This window comes from Amborella trichopoda, chromosome 6 (genome assembly GCF_054954075.1).
Source record: "Amborella trichopoda isolate Santa Cruz 75 chromosome 6, AtrichopodaSantaCruz75HAP2 v2.0, whole genome shotgun sequence".
In the NCBI taxonomy this organism is placed as follows: Eukaryota; Viridiplantae; Streptophyta; class Magnoliopsida; order Amborellales; family Amborellaceae; genus Amborella; species Amborella trichopoda.
In genome coordinates this window covers 18,671,936-18,694,633 of record NC_142341.1, presented here as the reverse complement: position 1 = coordinate 18,694,633, position 22,698 = coordinate 18,671,936, and the positions used below count along the sequence as shown (strand labels likewise).

The window sequence follows — 22,698 nt, the reverse complement described above, 5'->3', positions numbered from 1 at the left end:
TGCTAGAGATTGGGCTTTCGTTTTTTGGTTCCCTTAATAGAGAGATTAATGGCAATGGTGGTAGAGTGATTTTATTCACCTTTTTTTTTAGAGAGAGAGATTAAAGGCAATGATGGTACATGATTCTATGCACATGTTGACATAAACTATAAAACTCATTGGGTCATTATAGTGAGTGTGGATAAGCATGAGTAGCGGGTCACTTCATCTCTGTAGGGAGGCGAAAAGTTAAGGTCATGCTTGAGTGATCCGTGAAGGAAGGAAGAGAATCAATTATTGGGGTCTTAAATGGCATTACTCAACAGTCAAAAGAATACATTGTATACTGTAGGTCAATGACTTGATCGATTTAAAAAAGGAAAATGGTTTGGTAGGGCTGCAGCTCTACCAAAATAAACAAAACCACATTTCATAATTCATCAAAAATTACAATTCAAGTATCGAAAACCTGTATATCGTTTATCTCGGCTTGAACATACTAGTCGTGTAAAAAAATTAGGATTTTAAGCTCTAAAAATCATGTATATTATGACATATTATCTAGACTATTTATTTTATCTTAAAAATAATTGTTCATAGATCCACAAGATCTTATACTATTTTTTGAGTTTCAAATTTTATTATCGGTATTGAAAATTGATTTAGATCGATTATAAAGATTTCCGTTGCTCAAAATATACTTTCTTGGAGAGGATTTGAGGTGCGGCTTTATTTTATTTTGAAAACGCTTAGACCCTAACTTTATCGTTTAAGACCCGGTTTTGGTAAGGCAGGGACTGCAACTATTATGGTGCGGGCACTTCATCTGAGCCGTCCATGTCGCCCCTATAATTTGACTCTGAAGGATGCACATCTCAAGGCGAACGCAACCGGTTGCAGAAAGCTGTAGTTAATTATGCTTCTCCCTGCCCCAAACAACCCCACCCACCGTAGAAAGTGCAATGGTTACCAACCCACCTCCATTTGCTCTTCTGGGTAACATTCGTTACATCTCTTCCTTTCTCACTATTTGAAATTACAAAACACCCCCAACTCTCTCTCTTGTTCTTTTTCGGTATCTGTTTAGGGTATTTTAGATATTGGAAATGTTAAGTCTCAAGGTGTTCAGATGTTGGAAATGTTAGGTTTCAAGGTCTAAGGACTGAAATGCAATGGGATATTTCAGATATTAGAGATATTAGGTTTCAATGTCTAAGGACTGAAATGCAAAGGATTTATGATGGGAGGTTATGATTTTGGTCCATTCTTATGCTCACCCCCAAAACGCACCTGAACAGCAAGGATAAGAAACTCAGATTGGAGGATTCCGGCAAAAAAAGACGGCCAAAATCAACTTGTTAAAAGTCCGGCGAGAAGAATATAATCCCTAAAACCATACCGTGAAAACTCAAAAAAAAATGGTATAGACAATTTTTGGCAGGGCAAGTAGGATTATTTTTCTATTTTTCACCTGAAACCGCGGAAAATGAAATGCTCAGTAATAGGAGAAGGGTTCTGTCGTATTTTTCGAGCGAAATGAATGCCGGAAAAGCCTCCTATGTTGCTTCTTCTCCCCATTCTTTCTCTCTCTCTCAAAGCCTATGTGACTTTCCCTTTTTTATCGATGTATACAGACTAAACATCTTCAGTGTCGGGATGGGAAATGTAAAGTCTTTTCAGTGATGCGATCGGTATATAGCATGTGTGAACTAAACGGCAAATTTGAGGAAGCGAAATGCACCGGGAGTAGAGTCGTCCTCAAGAACAACAGGAACATGACCTAAAAATTCTTGAACCAATGGCAATACAACTATTCAACATTGTTGGCCTGGGCTACTTAAGAATATTTTTGTATTCCTATGTGTAACTAATATTCTTATTGTTGTACTCGCCTTTTTTATTTTCATAATTTGTTTAAGAAAAACATGTAAAAGCTTGTATTTAAAAGTGTAAATGAAGTTTATCATGCAACATCTGCTTCAATTATTGTATAAATATCTCTCTCTAGGATCCATGGTTATCCATAAATAATCGGAGGCTTCTCTCTCTCTAAGACGCTTCTATCACTCTCTCTTGCTTCTCTCTCTCAAACAAATAAAAATTATTGTAAAGCCTCCTTTCTGAGAGAGAGATAGAGAGATAGAGAGGGAGAGCGCACCAATGCAATAAAGTTGGAACTCTTATAGTTGATTTTGTAACGAAAATAAAAATTACGAGTAGAAAATGTTAATAGTTCATCTAATAAACAACAAAGTATATAACTTCATGATTTTTCAAAACATTGATATTAATTGAATACATATATATATATATATATATATATATATATATATATATATATATATATATATATATATATATATATATATATATATATATATATGAAAAATGATCCTGTGAGCCAGTGGGCTCACAAGAAAAAATGAGTCCAACGGCTCAGATTGAATCTAGGCCGATCTGACGATCATGGATATCGGGAAGTGTTTGAATTTTAAATTTTTTTTTACAAATCTAAATCATTTGAAATTTTAGATGTATTTTCTTCTCATTAAGCAGCACCAAATAAAAATATATAAATAATAATAATAAGTAAAACAATTGATCAAAATACCCCCAAACCTTTACGGGGGTATTTAGGTCAATATATTTCATGTAAAATATTTTTTTGATATTTTTGAAAGATTCAAATATTTGTGATGAACGCACACCTAAAATTTCAAGTGATTTAGATTTGTAGAAAAACAATTAAAATTTAAACACTATCAGGCATCCGTGATCGTCAGATCAACCTAGGTTCAATCTAGGCCGTTGGGCTCATTTTTTCTTGTAAGCCCATTGGCTCACAGGATCATCATAGTTAGCCCATCTCAGTCTCAACGGTAGTCTCAAGCTGCCTAGAGATGGCTTGACTTATCTCAGTCTTAACTGCAGTCTCAACCTGCCTAGAGATGGCTTAACCCATCTGAGTCTAAAAGGCAGTCTCAAGCTGCCCAGAGATGGCTTAACCTATCTCAGTCTCAACGACAGTCTTAAAGCCCAGAGATGGCTTAACCCATCTCAGTCTCAACGGCCGTCTCAAGCTGCCTAGAGATGGCTTAACCCATCTCAATCTCAATGGCAGTCTCAAGTTGGCCAGGCTTAACCCATCTTAGTCTCAATGGCAGTTTCAAGCTACCTAAAGATGACTCAACCCATCTCAGTCTCAACAGAAGTCTCAAGCTGCCCAAAGATGGTTTAACCCATCTTAGTCTCAACAACACTATCGAGAGGGCCAGCGATGACTTAACCCATCTCAGTCTCAACAGTTGTCTCAAGCTACCTGCAATGGCTTAACCCATCTCTGTTTCAACAATAGTCTAGAGTTGCCTGACGATGGCTTAACCCATCGTCAGCATCATCGTCCAACAATTAAAGCCTTTAAAGCTTTATGGATCATATGACATTTAGTTACTGCAAAAGGGGAATTGTTTCTTCGAAACAAGAAATTCTCTCATAAAATCAGCACCATTGAACGTTGGCTCCTTGCCTTATCACCTTTAAAATGTGTAACGTGGATTGAGTTGAAAAATGGGAGTGGATGTAGCTCACTGACAATGTTTACAAATCCCTAATTTTTCTCTAGCGAGATCATGAGGTTAAAAAGTTTGAAATTCAAAGACAAGTGCCAACGATTGTATCTACGTGAACAACCTAGCAGTGAGATCAACAACGTGAAAAGATAAACACAAGAGGTAAACAACATTACGAAGATAGGATTATGCCCTGCAAACTCTGTAATTTAAATGGATTGATAAGTCCAAGATGAAAATGGAGGGTGAATATTCAAAGATGAGAATTGCATGGTTATCCTTTGAAAAATGATAATTTAGCAGTATAAAAAGGGACTTTTCGATTGAAGTGAGGTCGTACATTTTTGATGGACACAGTTCAATAGAGATAAGTATTCTTGAGAGGTTCTGCCTCAGTAAGAACTAAGAGTGGGAAAGAGAGTGATATTCAAGACACAAAGAGAGAGATAATTATTTCCTAAGACTCATTGGAGACCCCTTCTCTTAGGAAGACCAGACTCGAAGGACAACATCCCCTGCATACATGTACATGTATATGGGCCGATATGCCCTCACTGTTATCTTTTCCCTTTAACAATGTTTGCAATGCAAATCAGAGAGATCTTCAGAGGAAGATCCCTTAGACTCGTACCAGAAATTGATTATTTAAAATAGTGACAGAGAGTGGGACAATCAAATTCTGATCTGAGGATAGATCTACGCATAAGTAAGCCGATCTGCTCTCAGATCAGTGACAAAGCCAATATTGATCCGAAATACAAAATACAACATAAAATGCAATAAAATTGAATTAATTTCAATAAAAATAAATAAATATAAAAAAGAAATACAGAAAGAGTAAAAAAATACCAGATCGGGCCAGTTGGCCTGGTACACCTGAGGCTTCGAGGCCTCGGGACCGACTGAGTTTATATCGTGCGTCGTCTTTATCTCTCTTCAGGTTTTTACTAGGTCTTAACTTAGTTGAATGGCTTTCTAAACCTAAGGGTTGCAGGTTTAAAGCTTAGGTTTTCTTAAATCTAGGGTTTGCTCATAGGTTTTTGTTGTATGTCATTTTTGACATACCTAAATCCCTGGTGCAAATAAGGAGAAGGCCAGTGATGACCTAGTCCTGCTAGTACCCAAGACACCACCAGGCCAAGAGAACATTGCATAATAAGCCTAACGCTAAGCAGCCTGGGAAAAAGTACTATAATGTCTAAAAGAGACCTTAGAACTACAGCCCTATTCTATAAGATTCAAAGTAATACCATACCACTGCCATCGCATCCTAAACATCGAAAAACCCCCAAGGACCAAATTTGGGCTCAATCGGACCCCCTAGAAACATTTTGGGCCCAAATTACCTCAAATGGGTAGGTTATACACTATTACGGTGTGGCCTCACTGAACCAGTCCCCAATCATGAAGGTTTCGTTTTTCACATCTCGGGATGACCTACAAACACCCACACATCGCTCATTTGGAGTCGAGACAAGCTAAAATTTGGAAACAAGCTAAGTCTCGATGACCCGATCATTTTGACATATGGCAGCGTCAAGATGTGACCCATAATCAAAGCTTTTCTAGAGAGAAGATGAGCCCTAAACCATAGAAATAAGAGCCTTTTGAAGAAAATACATCTCGAACTTTGTAAAGCAATAACTCGAGATCCGTATATCGGATCATCGTAAAAATAGGTCCAACGAAACCATATCATGAAGGGCTACAAGTTGGTATAACTTTTACACTCAATCCAAGGTCGGATAATCACAAATTCGAAGGTTGAAGAACTAGGAAGATCTTCCAGTCGTCAGAATCCATTTTTTGGGTGATCTCCTGAATTCAGAAAGAACTTCAAGCAAGAACGAACACGGACAAACTTTGGTGTGAAACGACTGTGATAATCTCCTCTTTAATTTGTAGTCAAAATAAAGACTCGAAACATCATGGTATGCAATGCATTGATGGCAAAAGTTGTCACGACCCTGCCCCTTGGTCCTGTCGGGGGGAGACAGAGCGCAGGATTGTGACAGGAGCTCGCGAACGTCACTTAGGTGGGAGTGACTCAACGCATAAAAACATGGAATCAAGAGCAAACCATGAGAGAAAACTAGAATAAATCCATTCAACTGAAAATATCAATTCAAAAGTACAACCATCTCATTCATTCATTATTCAAAAGTTCTTACAATTCCTTCAAGGCACTACTGGCCCAAAAAATATACTCAAAATAATATATACATCGTGCTATTGAGACCACCAAACCATACTATGAAAGTCATAGGAAGATGGCTTTTCAAACTTCTCAACTTCGAGCTTCAAACCCCCAAATGGCTACTCGCCTTTAGCACAGATGCCGACACCCTTCACTTTACAGTTATTTAAATGAGATGGAATGAGCTAGCAACCTAGCAAGCAGATCTACACCATTACATTCCAACTAGTATAACAGTGATAACAATATGGGGTTAGGTGCCTCGATCTCGCCCTCCGGATCTGGATGATCTGGGCCGCATGCATCTCTTGTTTCGGGGACAAGGGCAGGTATTACCAACTGATGAGAGAGGAATTTAAGGTGGGTTCACGAGTTACTCGGGCTGGCTCATGTGGGTGCCCTCTTAGATCATGAAGAAAGCCCCTCAGTAATAAAACTGGTTCGAAATCGCCTCCCTTGGCTTGTATTCTCCTGTTTTCAGCAATCACACACATATGAAAAATATTATAAGGCAGGTGGGTCAACAGACCTCACCTTGTGTCACGACCCTGCTCCCTGACCCCTGACAGAGGGCAACAGAGCGAGGGATCACGACACCTTGCCTCTTTGGTTAACATACATAAGCATGCACATTCAAAAGAAGAAGAAAAGAATGAGAGAAGAAAGATGAGGGAGAAAAATTTGACGAGACGGGGAGATCAACATAATGACTAAGCTGATGAGTAATTGGCCAGATGTGGTAGTAAAATGGGCTTGGTAACTCAGACCGGCTCAACAGGATTACTACAAGACGTCAATACCAATATTGACTAGCTAGACATGATGGTTAGTATGTCATGACAATAAAGTGAGCACAGTAATTATGGCACAACAACAATACGACTAGAGGACAAGACTACCATGATAGGCAAATCTCAACCCCTCTTTAAACAAATGAAAGAATAACATAAATAATATATATCATAAAGAAAAAACATAAGAAGAGTAAGATAAGAGAAGAATAGAAAAGAAAGTAGGAGTGGGAAGAGAGAGAGAGAAAAAGAAGAATATGAGGGAAGAGAGAAAAACACAGACGGTGCTGAGCGTCGCCAATTGTGCTAGACAAAGAAGAGAGAGAAGATGCAGTCGGCGTTAGGCTTCACCGACTGTGTTAGACGAGAAGAGAGAGAGGATACAGTCGTTACTGTGTGGAACAGAGAAGAGAGAGAATGCAGTCAGTGCTAGGCTTCACTGACTGTGTTGGATAGAGAAAAGAGAGAGGATGCAGTCGGGGTTAGGCTTCGTGGACTGTGTTGGATAGAGAAGAGAGAGAGGATGCAATCGGCGTTAGGCTTCGCTGACTGTGTTGGACAGAGAAGAGAGAAAAGATGCAGTCGGCACTAGGCTTCGCTGACTATGTTAGACGAGAAGAGAGAGAGGATGCAGTCGGTGCTAGGCTTAGCCCATTGTGTTTGATGAGAAGAGAGAGAAGATGCAGTCGAAGCTAGACTTTGATGACTGTGTTCTATGAGAAGAGAGAGACGATGGAGTCGGCGCTAGGCTTCATCGATTGTGTTAGAGAAAAGCAAAAAGAGATATAGAGATGAGAAGAAGAGAGAGAGAGATAAAGATGAGAAGAATGGAAGAAAGAAAGAAAGAGATGAAAAGAAGAGAGAGAAAGAGAGATAGAGACAAGAAAAAGAGAGAGCAAGAGAGATAGGGATGAGAAAAAGAGAGAGAGAGAAAGAGAGAGAGAGAGATGAGAAGAAGAGAGAGAGAGGGATAGGGATGAGAAGAAGAGAGAGACAGAGAGATAGAAATGAGGAGAGAGGAAGAGAGGAGGAGAGAGGAAGAGAGGAGGAGAGAAAGAGGGGAGGAGAGAGAGAGGAGGAGAGAGAGAGTAAGAGAGAAAAAGTTACCTTACCGAAGGGTATTGGCCCTTTTCTTCTCTCTCCTCTCTCTCTCCAAGACACCCACGAGTTCAAGAGGAAATTGACATTTTATTGATCATTGTGTGAAATGAAGCGAGGTCCTTTACAATTTGACTTTGCATGCTATATAGAATTGGGCTAAAACATGGGTGTACGCCCAAAACTACCTAAAATTGAAGATAATTAAAATTTAATTGAATTAAAAGAAATTCTAAAAATGGGTGCAAAAGGACTGTTTTACCCCGCCCAACAATTTGTGGAATTTTAGAACAGTCCCTGCCGCTGCCCGAGAACTTGCGTGATATTCCATGACTGATCCGGGGCCCGTTTGATCGAAAGATGATTATTTTCTTGTGGGGATCGGTATGGCGATCGATTTGATACCAGCTTCGAGCCATGAATCATGTTTTTAAGCCATGATCATAAAACTGAAAATTTGCTTGAATCTTTAAAACTTTGGATCGATTGTGTGTTCGTTCCTTGATTTTTCTTCGTGATTCCTTCGCTGAATCACACTGAGCATGCCGTCACGATTATGTTGCAACAAACACAGCCTGATTTTGTGTCCGGACGAAGATTTGGTCGCCTTGAGTTTTTGGCAGGAAACATGAAATCCAACGGCAAGAATTTACAACAGCTTTGACGCCTCCGTGTGTAAAATCCAATCGTTCATCACACGCGAGGTTCGGACCAAAGATGGCCACAAACCTTACGCACATAATGCAATTGTTCGTGCCGATCGGATATGCGAACGTCGTTATTTGGCCACATGAATGGGGCATGCTGCTGCTGAATTTTTTGCATCTTTCTTCACAAATCAGCAACTTCTCTCTAGGTTTTCTCCCTGCTCGGGCATCATCTCGGGGTGTACCACATATTGAATCGCTCGCCTTGATGAGATGAACACGTTTATCAAATTTGAGCATGATTCGACTCGGATCGAGTGAGATATGGGCCCCAAAATTGACTACCTGTGTCTGTAAAAACAACCACTTTTAATGGTGTTTTGATGAAGGGTGGCCACATGGGAATAGTGTGTGGCCTGCCCCTTTTCGGTATTTTTCTCCTAACTTTGCCCTGGAGTACCCGATTAAGCCGAAACTTGAGCCGTAAGGGTTTTTGACCTTGTCGGACTCAATGGCGGTGGTCCCACTACTGTTTGTTACATCAAAAATATAGTTCTAGTTACAGGATCCATTTCACGGTGTGAGAGGCCTATTTTGAAATTGTTTTTTTTAGTTTACTGCCTTAGACATGTCTGATCGCGATGAAATTTGATAGGTGGCCTTCTAGAGTGATGATGAAGATCTTGACCAATTTTGGGGAAATTATGAGACTGTGAAAATTTCCACTTATTTTGTAGGCTTTATTGACCTGCTTCCTTCTTTATTCTGCATCGGGGACCATAGTGCTGAAAAATGCGTTCAAATAGCTTGCCTGCCGAATGTTGCACTTCGAGAGAAGCTAGAAGGACAATATTCAAAAAATTTCCTTCTCCTTTATTACTTCTTTCTTCCTAACCACATGACCACGTGAATGCCGAGGAGATTCACACAATGGTGCAACTAGGATGCTCAGACGTAGGGATGCATTGTTCGTGGGTCCATCCATGGAGACTTTAGGGGAGAAGTGAAATTTTGAGGGATCTTATTGAAGTCCTCACCCTCGTGTGGATTGTTTGTGATTCTGAAGCTAAGGATTTTGTACGGACCTCGTCAGTCTGAATTAGGTCCGTCTGGCAATTGAGTGTCGTGATGAAGGGCATTGTTCCCATTTGGCCTGGGTTTCTTGGTATCCTCTAGTGTTGAGCCATGTTTTGAGGATTATGTGAATGGTAAGCTGAAGTGCCTTACATCGACACTGTCTGCTTTATACACCAGTTATTCCTTGGTGAGTAGGGTACCTCAGTTTATCGAGGTGACCAGCTTTGGGTACGACCACCCCTACCCACTTCTTTACAGTTACGACAATCATCTGATTGCTGCTTCAAAGTCATGACTGACCAGTTATTCCTTGGCGAGTAGGGTACATCAGTTTATCGAGGTGACCAGCTTTGGGTACAACCACCCCTACCCACTTCTTTACAGCTACAACAATCACCTGATTGTTGCTTCAAAGTCATGATTGACCAGTTATTCCTTGGCGAGTAGGGTACATCAGTTTATCGAGATGACCAGCTTTGGGTACAACCATCCCTACCCACTGCTTTGCAGCTACAACAATCATCTGACTGCCGCTCCAATGTCATGGTTGACTTAGCCTTCTTGGGGCATCTCCAACATCTTGGAGTGTGTTTCATGACCTCATTGAAATGATGCTCCTCTTCATGAGACTTGTCTTACCGTCTTGGCAAGTATTCTATCTTTAAAGTCCTTTCTGCAACTGGGCTCAAGCTGTCGGAATCTTTTCCTTAGAGCTCATATTTTTAGACCCTGGTATTGTAACACCAGGGATTTTTCTTTTTGAGTGAGGCCTGAAGCCACCTGTTGAGGCGAGTGCTCCATCAACCAGTTTATTGGTCCAAGCGTCCTTTGTGGATTTTCACTTGAACTTGGGAAGCGGCGTCGTAGAGACGGTTTTCACCAACTTCTTTTTATTTGGGGCTCTTTACCGATGACCGTACGACCATGTCCACCCTTATTCTTCCATTTTTACTCACGATGCCATTTCAGGTTTTCACCGTGCCCTTTTTTTTATTCACGGAACTCTTTTACTCATGGTTTCATGACCATGCTCCGTCCGTCATTTTTACTCATGGCGTTCCCCTATCAAGGTATACACCATGCCTGTTATTTCACTTTATTTTTGTGAAGGCGTGTTTAGGGTCATGCCTTTTGAACCTGTGCAAAGCAGTTTATCGTCATGTGGCCAAGACATCAAATATGTTTTAAGGTCATAAACCTGGACCATAATGGAGATGGATAGCAGTCTGTAGAGGCCATGGAGTGAGCATGGTAGTGGTTTTAGCTCACTGTTGGGGAGATGGCAGGAGGCTACCTATGAAAGATGGATGATGTATGGATGGAATATAGAAAGTGGTGACCCACTAGCTTACGACAAGTACAGGTAGCGGGATGGTTCACCATCTTCTGAGCGCGGGTGAGACTCACTGGGGAATGATGTAAGATGATGAAAAAAATAGACTCACTGGGGATGTAGTGAAGGTGGTGCGTGCACATGAACGAGTTAGTTAGGGAAGACGTGCTCGAAGATGCACGTAAAAGGTGTGTGCGTGTATGTGGGGGAAGGTTTTAAGGTCATACCTTCAGGATCTGTGGAAAGCAGTTTATCGTCATACGACTAGAACGTGCACTGTAGTTTAAGTTCATACAGCTCGACCGTGGTTATCTAGTTTAGAGTCATGCAACTAGGACCATGCAGTTTAAGGTCGTGCAACTTGGCCTCCACTACAGTTTAAGCTCATATAGTTTAGACCATGGTTATACAGTTTAGAGTCATGCAACTAAGATCGTGCAGTTTAAGGTCGTGCAACTAGACCTCTGCTACAGTTTAAGGTCATATAGTTTGGACCATGGTTATGCAGTTTAGAGTCATGCAATTAGGACCGTGCAGTTTAAGGTCGTACAACTAAACCTCCGCTACAATTTAAGGTCATATAGTTTGGACCATAGTTATGCAGTTGAAAGTCATGCAACTAGGACCGTGCAGTTTAAGGTCGTGCAACTAAACCTCCGCTACAGTTTAAGTTCATATAGTTTGGACCATAGTTATGCAGTTTAGAGTCATGCAACTAGGACTGTGCAGTTTAAGGTTGTGCAACTAGACCTCTTTTACAGTTTAAGGTCTTATAGTTTGGACCATGGTTATACAGTTTAGAGTCATGCATCTAGACCACTGCTACAGTTTAAGGTCTATAGTTTGGACCATACAGTTTAGGATCGTGCGTCTAGACCAGGGCTGTGTAGTTTAGGGTCATACAGCACGGACTGTGGTTATGTAGTTTAGAGTCATGCAACTAGGACCATGCAGCTTAAGGTCGTTCAACTAGACCTCTGCTACAGTTTAAGGTCATATAGTTTGGGCCATGCAGTTTAGGGTCATGCATCTAGACCAGGGCTGTGCAGTTTAAGGTCATGCAGCACGAACCGTAGTTATGTAATTTAGAGTCATGCAACTTTGGACCGTGTAGTTTAAGGTCGTGCAACAAGACCTCTGCTATAGCTTAAGGTCGTATAGTTTGGACCATACAGTTTAGGGTCCTGCATCTAGACCAAGGCTACGCAGTTTACGGTCATGCAGCATGGACCGGTGCTTGGGTCACCATGTAGGTGAGACTTTATGGGGAATAGGTTTGTGGGCAGTACTCTGACTCCCTGGGGATAATATAGGTACGACCAATGAGGGGTCCAGATAGGAAAGCTTACCTTATTTTGGAAGAGGTGACAAATGTGGGTCTTTTGTATCCTTGAGGGTAGAATAACTAAGTGTAAAGTAGACCACTGGGGATTGCATCATTAAAAACTACCCTAACTCCACCAGAGATAATAGTATGCATATGGCTCTCTTATTGGGAATGAAAAGTCATAACTTGAGTTTAATTGACTTGGGTTCCACTTTGCAGGGGATAATTGGTCAGAGTCAAGGTCCAACTTCACTGGGGATAATAATGATAGGATACCCATGGCTTCGGCCTAGAGTAGGCGACAATAGACGATTTAAAATACTGCTGGTGCCAGGTGCAGCAACCATTATATCTTGAGTACTCAGCCGACACTAAGTTTTTGAAAACGCAACTGGCACTGAAGACGGCCAACATTGTTTCTTAACCAGTCAGCTGGCACTGGATTGTTAAAAACACAGCTGGCGCTGAGGACGATCCCTGTTATTTCTTGAACACAGTCGGTGTTGAGTTGCTAGACACACCGCCAGTGCTATGCTATCGCTTGGACACAGCTGGTGCTGAGCTGCTGAGCACACAGCCGGCGTTGTGGTTGGTGAAACACAACTGGCGCTAGGTAACTTTGACTGCATAGCTGATGTTGAGTTGCTAGACACACAGTCGGTGCTGTGTTATCGCTTGGACACAGTCGGCACTGTGGTTGGTGAAACACAGTTGGAGCTAGGTAACTTTGACCGCATAGCTGGCACTGGGTATGTATCGATATTTGAGCCATGACTTGAGCCCGACCCTGTCCAACCCACTTGTTGGAATTTTACAGGTGGTGATGAGAGTTACCTTGGGCCTCGGGTCAAAGCCCGACTTGGCCCATCGTCATTTGGCTTTCTAGGACACGATTGGAATTCCCAGCTTGTGAGGGGCGTTTGAGGGTAGTGTTGGCTATATAAGGGGGTAAAACCTCATTTTCCTTCACTTTTTCACCTAAGGTAAAAACAACTTAAGAATTGTAACGGTGAGCAGAGGGTGCCCGGTAGAAGGTCTAGTAAGCAGTGGGATTCCAGCAAGGGTTCAAGTTTCTGGTAGGAGATCAATTGTTTCAGTAGGCCAAGGAGAAGTTTTTGCTGAGGATTGTTGGAGTTGCAAGAGTGTTCTAGTTTAGCACAAGGGGTTTACAGGGAAGCCGGAGAACTTCGGGCGTGGTCTTCGAGGGTAAAAGAGGTGGGAAGTGCAGCAGTGGGCATTTCCACAAGTTTTGAGAAGTTTTTAGGTGGTTTTAAATGGTTTCACAGTGTTGTTGGTGTTGTCGCAGAGCGTTCCTGACATCGGCAGAGAGTTTTCAATGGGAAATCGAAGGGTGCAGGGAGGTGGACCATTGCTAAGAAGGCAAATGACTGTAGGGATTTTCCATCAGGGGATGCAGAAGGACGTGACGATGGTTGTCATTCGCTCATGTAACGTGGCGGCGGTTGTCAGGAAGCGTAGCAGGGCTCGAGGTGTCACACGTAGAATCTATGACACGGGTGAGAGATTTGAACACAATCGGCTCTAGATGTTAGCAGACATAACCGGCACTAGGCATTGGCAAACGCAACCGGCGTTAAGGTTTCAATGAACAGCTGACGCTAAGGGTTAGCGGACGCAACTGATGCTAAGGGTTAGCAGACACATCTGACACTAAGGGTTAGTGGACACAGCTGGCGCTAAGGGTTAACAGACATAGTAGGCCAGCAGACACAGCTGACGCTAAGGGTTAGAAGACATAGTCGGTGCTAAGGGTTAGCGGACACAGCTGACACTAAGGGTTAGCAGACATAGCTGACACTAAGGGTTAACGCACTTGAGTGCACAACTGGCGTTGATCTAGTGCCTTAACAATTTTTTATTTGGGAGTAAACCACTAAGCATTTTATAATGGCTGGTTCTTCTTACCGAATTCCTAACATAAGGAAGCTTCCAAGGGGTGGAGAGGTCAATACTGATGATTTTACCGGTGAGGCTCTATCAAGGGGTGAGCCCATTTGGCTAATAAGGCCAGTATGCGAACCAGAGTGGCCTCTCAGTGTGTCACTTTTATTACTGACCCAGTTTGTTTTGAAGTCCGCCAGGGTAATGACAACAATGTTAATATTGAGGAAGGAAGGGGTGGCGCTCCTTCATTATATGCACAGAAACATAGCTTTTGGGGAGAACTTGCCTACCCTAGGAAAACGAGTGGTAAAGGCAAAGGGGATTCTAATGTGGTCTGCAAAAGGTCTCTGAATTCAGGGGGAGCACCAATACTTGTAGGGATACTCTTCCTGGACCGCTAAGGTGTTGGTGTCGCACAGAAGCACTCTTGACCGTGCTTCTCTATTAGCAGCAGTCCAGTGTTTGGGCAGCTATTATGACCGGTGCTCCAATATTGTGAAGGTATTACTAGAGACATGTTAGCAATACTTGGCTTCTTCGGCATTGGGAAGCAGAAATATCTTCGTTAGATCTTCATTTTATTGGGGGCCTTCCAATAATCGAGGCTATGTATGACGCGTTCGTGCCCCAGAACTCAGTCATCTTTGGTGGTGCTAGCTTGGGGGATGAAAAACCGCCTGCCAGTCTTCAAAAGATTTTCGAGGCTTACCAATTGATCTATTCTAAGGCTAGCAATGGTTGGGTCACCTTCACTGAATGGGTGAAATTCTTTTGTGGGGACTATCCTGAAGGTGGTCGGGGTACTCCGAGAGGGAAAGGGAAGGCAGTTTTGAAGGGAGCGCCTCCCGTGTATCAATCCGAGACCAGTGACAATTGTGTCTTCTTGGCCGCGCGTGTATCAAACCGAGACCAGTGACAATTATGTCTTCTTGGCCGCGCATTTGGCCTTATTTTTGTGCAAGTTCATGCTTCCTGGATGGGCAGACAACATTCATCCAGGAACATTGTATGTGGCTTGTGGCAGGGCAAGAGGGCGTGAGTATGCCCTTGGTCAGCCGGTTTTTGTAAAGGCCTACAAAGGCAAAGAGGGAGGGAATGACATTGTAGGAGGAGAGGCATTTCCTGAGGATTTTCAAACTCCATTCGTCATCCATTATGTGTACCGGTGGATAGGGGCCTAAGAAATTCTTGCTCAAGTAGTGGTTGAACCGTCTTGTTTTTTCGACGAGCAGCCCTTGGTGCTTGTCTCGTTCTAGTTTTTTGAGGTGTTGTTTGATTCATCTCACTAGACTTGTGAATGGCCTTAGCTTGGTGAACTACTTCTCTTCTTAACGACTTGAGTCTACTTCGCTCATGGTGGACTATCCATGGATGGGAAGTCAAGGGTTCAGCAGAGTCTGAATTGTTATTAGGAAGGTCCTGTGTTGGGAGGTCCTCTTACATTGGCGGAACAGTGGCATGGGGGTCACTTACTGGGATGTTGTAAAACTCCTGACATTCTTGCATTTTCTTAGCAAATATATCATGGAAACTGGTGCATTCCCACCGGTTCTGGTGATACGGACACCAACGGTCCTTGGTCCCCTTAGCAAGGCGTCGGGGTTGCCTTGCCTGCTTCAGTGTGATTATGCCTTCCTAAAGCATTATAACAAAGAAGACGTGAAGGATGCCAAGGGATTCGTCTTTTTCTTGGACGGTTACATCATGGGAGGCTTCAGCTGTCTCGAAGGCCTTCTTTAAGCCTTCAAGCTTTATCTGACCCTTTTGAATCAGAGCCTCGATAATATCTTTCAGTGTGTAGCAGTTTGTGGGATGATTGATCCTTCGATGGTAAGCACAATAATTCGCCTGAGTGTCAAGTCCAGCTTGCTCAAGGAACTTGGCTTTTGAAAGTTGAATCATATTTTGTTCCAATAATAACCGAAACAATGTAGTGACCCATTCCTTCTCAAAGGGGTAGACCTTGTTCCTATGCTTGGTGAAATAATCACCCTGATCAAGGTTGGCCGGCGGGGGTACTCGGTTGTATGACTGTTGTTGCTTGGTGAAATAATCACCCTTGGGGAGCTGTCTTCGCCGTGCCCACCCCTTTGGAGAGGTCCAAAGGGAGGGAGTCTTCTTTGGATCAGTGACTGTGACAGCTGCACTAGTTACTCCTTTTTGTTGGCTGCCCCATGTGTTGTTCCGAGAGCTACCACTGCCCCAGTTGTTTGCTGAGCTTGCAGACAGTTGTTGTGACCCGCCGTGGTGGCGTGATAGAATTTCTATGCGAAATGATTTAGAGATCAATTCTGACATGGAGGTCGGATTAGAGGCCTCGACATGTAGAGCGATCTCGAGTCGCATGTTCTACACGTAAGTTTGGACTGCTTCCTTCTCGGGAATAGGATTAAGATGGCGAGCAGCCAAATTTCTCCATCTTGATATGAACTGGTCCACAGGCTTATCGGGGGCTTGAGTCAGAGTGAGAAGTTTGATGGTTTGAACCTCTCTCTTAAACCTCATAGAAGCATTGATAGAACAGTTTTTCCATTTCCTCCCATATATGTATTGAGTTCGGGGGAAGTCGAGCATACCATTGAAAAGCTGGGTCGTCAAGCGTTTCAACAAACTGATGGGGAAGGACTCTCCCATTAGCCACTGTTTCTTGACATGTTGCTTGAAAGTGGGCGATATGCTGATTTAGGGATGTGGTCCCGTTGAATAAGGGAAACTTTCCTTTCTTGTAATCTGAGGGAAACGACACCTGGTCAATGTATGAAGGGTACGGCCTTTGATAAGGCGTTGCGCCCTGTATCCTCGAAATTTGCTTGTTCTATAAGCTATGGGTCACCATACCATTGATGTCTGCCTGTGACATGGGGTGAAGGACAAAATTGTCTTGTGAGGCAGAGGGAAAGGGATACCTTGGAGGTGCACCATCAGAGTGACGGGAATTGCCCTCATGGTTAGCTGATTGGCGTGCGGCATCTATACGATCAATCTTTTCCATCATCGTGCGCACCGTATCCTCAAACATGTTCATGTGGTCGTCCTGCGAGTCAGGTTCATCTATAACCATCATGCTGACTATTTCTTCAGGGGGGTCAACCCTAGCTGCGGTTGAGGGCTTGTGAGATTGACGGGTCGCACGCAGCATATCAGTCAACAGAGGGTCAGCGTGCCCTGATTGAACTCGAATTTTGTATGCGGATTGCATGAGGACCAGTTCTCGACAGTCTTGAGACCGTGGCTGATGGAGCTTTTCTTTAGGCTTCATCATCTGAAGAGAGTAGAAGGGGTTCGGGCGAAGAGGGTCATCAGAGCTGGTTAACCCGATCGCTTGGGTGACTTGCTTGGTGAGAATTCGTAGACCCCCATCTCGTTTAGCCTTGAGGTTTTTATGGACCTCATGCCAAAACTGCGATCGGTACTGCAGCTGGTTGGCTCTTCTTGCACAAGAGAGAGCTATCTCCATCAGGCGCGACAAAGGATGAGGACTAGGGACTAGAGTCATCTTGGGCAGGGGAGGATAAAGGATTCGATTTTCCATTAGGTCTTTGCCCCAAGCTCTCTTGTGGGCTTTAGAGACATGAGCGAAATGACCAGGCTGGTTCAAGATGGTACTCTTGGGGAAGGTCTTCGAGTACTAAGGCTGAAAGTGCTTGCTCGAAGAAGGAGGAGCAGGCAAAGGTATGGTTGACTCATGAGGATGCCTGAGTTGAGGGCGAGGGGCTGTCTAGAATGGCGACACGTGTACGCCCCTTGAAGAAGGATCATGGGTGACCTAGGGGTCAGCTCGGGCTCAAGTAAGTGGTCTGTCCTTAGGAGGCTGAGAACTGCGAGCGGGTGTTTATAAGGGAACAGGTGGAGGCCTGCCCCTTATAGGGTGCGCTTGTATGTGCTGAGTAAGAGGTCGTCTCCTGTGTACTATAGTTGGCTCAATGATGGCATTGCCCCGAGCCCTGAGATGCATGTGAGCAGCGTGTGCCTGACCTGGCTTTGAGAGGTCTGATCCTGGATGTTGACTCGAGGTAGCACAAGGGTTGCCCCGAGGTGAGGCTCGAGTGGGTGACCCACGAGCCTTGTGGTGTGTGTGAGGGGTGGAGGCTAGGAGGGATTGGGCAGTCTTTCGGCGTACCTTGGAAGCACGATTGACAAAAGACATGTTGGTGGCTGGGTGCATGATGTGAGCGGTAGCATGTGCGCCACCTATGCAGGATGCCTTTGTGGAGGTTCCACCAGAGCAAGGAGATGAGGAGTTAGGGATTTTTAAGTTCGTCCTCATGCCAATCCAGGTTAAGACCTGGGTGCTAGACCCAGGGTCTTTGCTCAAAAGAAGGGTTGGGAATAAAGTTAAAGGAACTTGGTCCCTAGGGGCACTCGCGAATGTGGGGATGAGAAAATACCCGATCTAGATGAAGGGGTTACAGAACCCAACAGCCATAAGTGATGTGCGAATACAAAAAATAAAAGGAGAAGCTTAGCCAAACAAGTACGATTTGACTAAGGGGTAGTAAGTCCCCATCGGAGTCGCCAAGCTGGTTAGGTACCTCAATCTCGCTCTCTAGATCTTGATGATCGGGTGGGACGCGTCTTGGGTTTCGGGGATACACGAGAATTTTGAGATTGCTATCTCGAGAACCTCATTCGAAAACAAGGGTAGATATTACTAACCAAGGGGAGAGGAATTTAAGGTGGGTTCGAGACTTACTCAGGTTGGCTTCCGTGGGCAACCTCTTAGATCACGAAGAAAGCCCCCCAGTAATAAAACTGGTTTGGAATCACCTGCCTTGGCATGTATTCTCCTGTTTTCTGTAATCACACACATATGACTAATATTATAAGACAGGTGGGTCAACAAACCTCACCTTGCCTCTTTGGTTAACATACATAAGCATGCACATTCAAAAGAAGAAGAGAAGAATGAGAGAAGAAAGATGGGGGAGCGAAGAATTTGACCAGGCGAGGAGATCAACACAGTGACTAAGTTGATGAGTAATTTGTCTGATGTGGTAGTAAAATGGGCTTGGTAACTCAGACAGGCTCAACAGGATTACTACTAGATGTCAATACCGATACTGACTAGTTAGACACGATGGCTAGTCTGTCATGGCAATAAAGCGGGCATAATACGTTTAGCACAACAACATTACGGCTAGACGACATGACTACTATATTCGGTTAATCTCAACCCCTCCTTAATCAAACGAAAGAATAACATAAATAACAGATATCATAAAGAAAAAACATAAGAAGAGTAAGATAAGGGAAGAATAGAAAAGAAAGGAGTGGGAAGAGAAAGAAAGAAAAAGAAGAATATGAGGGAAGAGAGAAAAACACAGACGGTTCTGAGCTTCGCCAACTGTGCTAGACAGAGAAGAGCGAGAAGATGAAGCCGACGCTAGGCTTTACAAACTGTGTTAGACAAGAAGAGAGAGGATGCAGTCGGAGTTAGGCTTCACCGACTGTGTTTCACAGAGAAGATAGAGAGGATGCAGTTGGTGCTAAGCTTCACCGACTGTGTTTGACAGAGAAGAGAGAGAGGATGCAGCCGGCACTGGGCTTCGCCGACTGTGTTGGACAGAGAAGAGAGAGAGGATGCAGTCGGTGCTAGGCTTTGCTGACTGTGTTGGATAGAGAAGAGAGAAGATGCAGACGACACTAGGCTTTGACGATTGTGTTAGACGAGAAGTGAGAGAGGATGCAGTTGACGCTAGGCTTCGCCAACTGTGTTAGACGAGAAGAGAGAGTAGATACAGTTGGTGTTAGGCTTCATCGATTGTGTTAGACGAGAAGAGAAAGAAGATTCAGTCGACGTTAGGCTTTACAGACTATGCTTGATGAAGAGCAGAAAGAGAGATAGAGACAAGAAGAAGAGAGAGAGAGATAAAATATGAGAAAAATGAAGATAAAGAGAGATAGAGATGAGAAGAAGAGAGAGAAAGAGAGATAGGGATCAGAAAAAGAGAGAGAAAGAGAGATAGGGATGAGAAGAAGAGAGAGATAGGGATGAGAAGAAGAGAGAGGGATAGTGATGATAAGAAGAGAGAGAAGGAGAGATAGAGAAGCGGAGAGAGAAAGAGAGGAGGAGATATGGAGATGAAGAGAGAGAAAGAGGGGAGTAGAGAGAGGGGAGGAGAGAAAGTTACCTTACCGAAGGGTACCGGCCTTTTTTCTCTCCTCTCTCTCTCTCTCTCTCTCCAAGATGCACTCACCAGTTCAAGAGGATATCAAAATTTTATCGATCGTCGTGTGAAATGAACGAAGGTCTTTTACAATTTGGCTTTGCATGCTTATATAGAATTGGGCTAAAACATGAGTATATGCCCCAAACTACCTAAAATTGAAGATAATTATAATTTAATTGAATCAAAATAAATTATAAAAATAGGTGCAAAAGGAATGTTTTGCCCTAACTTAACAATGTGTGGAATTTCAGAACAGTCCATGCTGCTGCTTGAGAACTTGCGTGATATTTTATGGCTGATTTGGGGTTGTTTTAATGCCAGTTTAATCGAAAGATAGTTATTTTCTTGTGCGGTTTGGCATGGTGATCGATTTGATACCAACTTCGAGCCATGAATCATGTTTTTAAGCAATGATCATGAAACCTGAAATTTTTTTGAATCTTGAAAACTTTGGATCGATTGGGTGTTCGTTCCTTGATGTTTCTGCATGATTTCTTCACTGAATCACACTGAGCATGTCGTCACGATCATGTTGCAACAAATGCAACTCGATTTCGTGTCCTGACGAAGATTTGGTTGTCTTGAGGTTTTGGATGAAATTTATAGCATCTTTGATACCTTTGTGTGTGAAATCTGACCATTGTTCATACGCGAGGTTTGGACTAGAGATGGCCACAGACCTTACACACATAATGCAATTGATTTCGTGTCGATCAGGTATGCGAGCTTCGTGATTTGGCCACCGGGGTGGGCACGCTGCTGCTGAATTTTCTGCAACTTTCTTCATGGATCAACAACTTCTCTCTAGTTTGTCTCCTACTCGGGCATCGTCTTGGGGCGTACCACAAATCAAATCGCTCGTCTTGATGAGACGAACACGCTCACCAAATTTGGGGGCGATCCAACTCAGATCGAGTGAGATATAGGCCCCGAAAGTGAGTGCCCGTGGCTGTAAAAACAACCACTTTTAGTGGTGTTTTGATGCAGGGTGGCCTCATGAGAATAGTGTACGGCCTACCCCTTTTCGGTATTATATCTCTAACTTTGTCTTGAAGTACCCGATTAAGCTGAAACTTGACCCATAAGGGTTTTCGACCGTACTAGATTCAATGACGATAGTCCCACAACTGTTTGACGCACCAAAATATAATTCTAGTTATAGGGTCCTTTTTTGGGTGCTAGAGGTCAATTTTTTCAAAATTGTTTCTTTGTGTTCACTGCTTTAAACATGTATGATTGTGATGAAACTTGGTAGGTGGCCTTCTAGAGTGATGATGAAGATCTTGACCAATTCTGGGGTAATTATGAGACTGTTGAAATTTCCACTTATTTTGTAGGCTTTATTGACCTGCTTCCTTCTTTATTCCGCATCAGGGACTAAGGTGCTACAAAATGCATTCAAACAATATGCGGTGTACAAATATCTACAAAGTACCAATTGGAGTCCTCTAATATGCTTTTCAATAAACAAGTTGTACAGGCTTAACATTCAAGTGACATGCAAAGTGCAGTGCAACAAATGAATGGGAAGATCTTGGAGCAATTAAGAATTTTTCTTCAATTCCACATACAGAAAGCGTACCTCAAATCACAAAGGTTAACACCTTAGCTTCTTGCTGGGTTAGGGCAAACACCCACCCTTGAGCCCTCGGTTGGTCCTCTGATCCCCTGACAAGAGTGTCTTTCACTAGATGGCCCAATTTGCCGCGTCGAAAGCAGGTCGTGGTCTTTCTGAAGCACTAAGCTGCCGTATGATTTCACAAACCACAGTGAGGGCAAACTGGGAGTTGGTTGCCCCTTACATCATTTGGAGCAATCCCCAGGGTCCTGACACCACCTTGATTGTTTCTCCCCTTCAACTCTCTCCTTGGAAGTGGTCGTGCCTTCTTCTTAAAACTCCCAGACTGAGCGACACTCAACCTTTCATCTCTTCTTGCCTGAAAGTCGTCACAATCTCTCTCCATCTTTGGGGCCAAGTCCACTAGCAGGGAGAAGGTCTTGAGGTTTGTTGTGATAGTCCTTCCCCTTATATCCCGCAGAAGGCCCCTCTCAAATTTACTAGCCTTTCGCGCCTCAGAATTAATAATATGCGACGCATATCTGGAGAGTTCAGCAAACTTCGCTGCATATTTCTCAACATCCATATTTCCTTGGAGCTCTATGAATTCCACCTCTTTCCTTTCCTTTACAGAGTCGGGGAAATATTTCTCATAAAAGACTTCTAAAAAATTCTCCCAAGTAGTCACAACTCCTAACCCTTCCCCCGACAGTTTTACTGAGCTCCACCAGTCCTCAGCTTCTCCTTCGAGCATAGAAGTACCCAGCCAAACTTTCTGCTCATCTATACAATTTAGGACTTCAAAGATCATTTCTATCTGCCTTCTTCATCTCTCGGCCTTTTCTAGTCCCCCATGCCCTAGTTTGGAGGTGCCAGCCTCCTGAACCTTTCTATTAGATTACTATCATTCATATAAGAGGCGGGGGTAGATGGGGTCGGCATAACTTCTCTCATCATTTGTGTCATGGCCCCCAAAGTTTTGACGAATTCACTGAAGGCCTCAATGTTCGTATTACTTGAACTTGCGTTGTTGGTACGAGTCCTCGA

At 43.3% G+C, this 22,698-nt stretch overlaps 1 protein-coding gene and 1 long non-coding RNA gene across 2 annotated transcripts; one reads left to right on the top strand and one right to left on the bottom strand.

Moving 5' to 3' along the window:
* The first annotated feature begins 741 nt into the window (after positions 1-741).
* Positions 742-1,950, top strand: LOC148781648 (uncharacterized). The gene is made up of 2 exons (XR_016057600.1): positions 742-975; positions 1,614-1,950. It is a non-coding gene; the product is annotated as an uncharacterized LOC148781648 (long non-coding RNA).
* Positions 1,951-21,850: 19,900 nt separating this feature from the next.
* Positions 21,851-22,462, bottom strand: LOC105420355 (uncharacterized). The gene has a single exon (XM_011623742.2). The coding sequence runs from the start codon at positions 22,460-22,462 to the stop codon at positions 21,851-21,853; it is 612 nt and encodes a 203-aa protein (XP_011622044.2).
* Positions 22,463-22,698: the final 236 nt, after the last annotated feature.

What these genes read in the sequence shown, in the direction of transcription:
- LOC105420355 (XM_011623742.2), bottom strand. Translation starts at nt 22,462, where the DNA reads ATGATCTTTGAAGTCCTAAATTGTATAGATGAGCAGAAAGTTTGGCTG.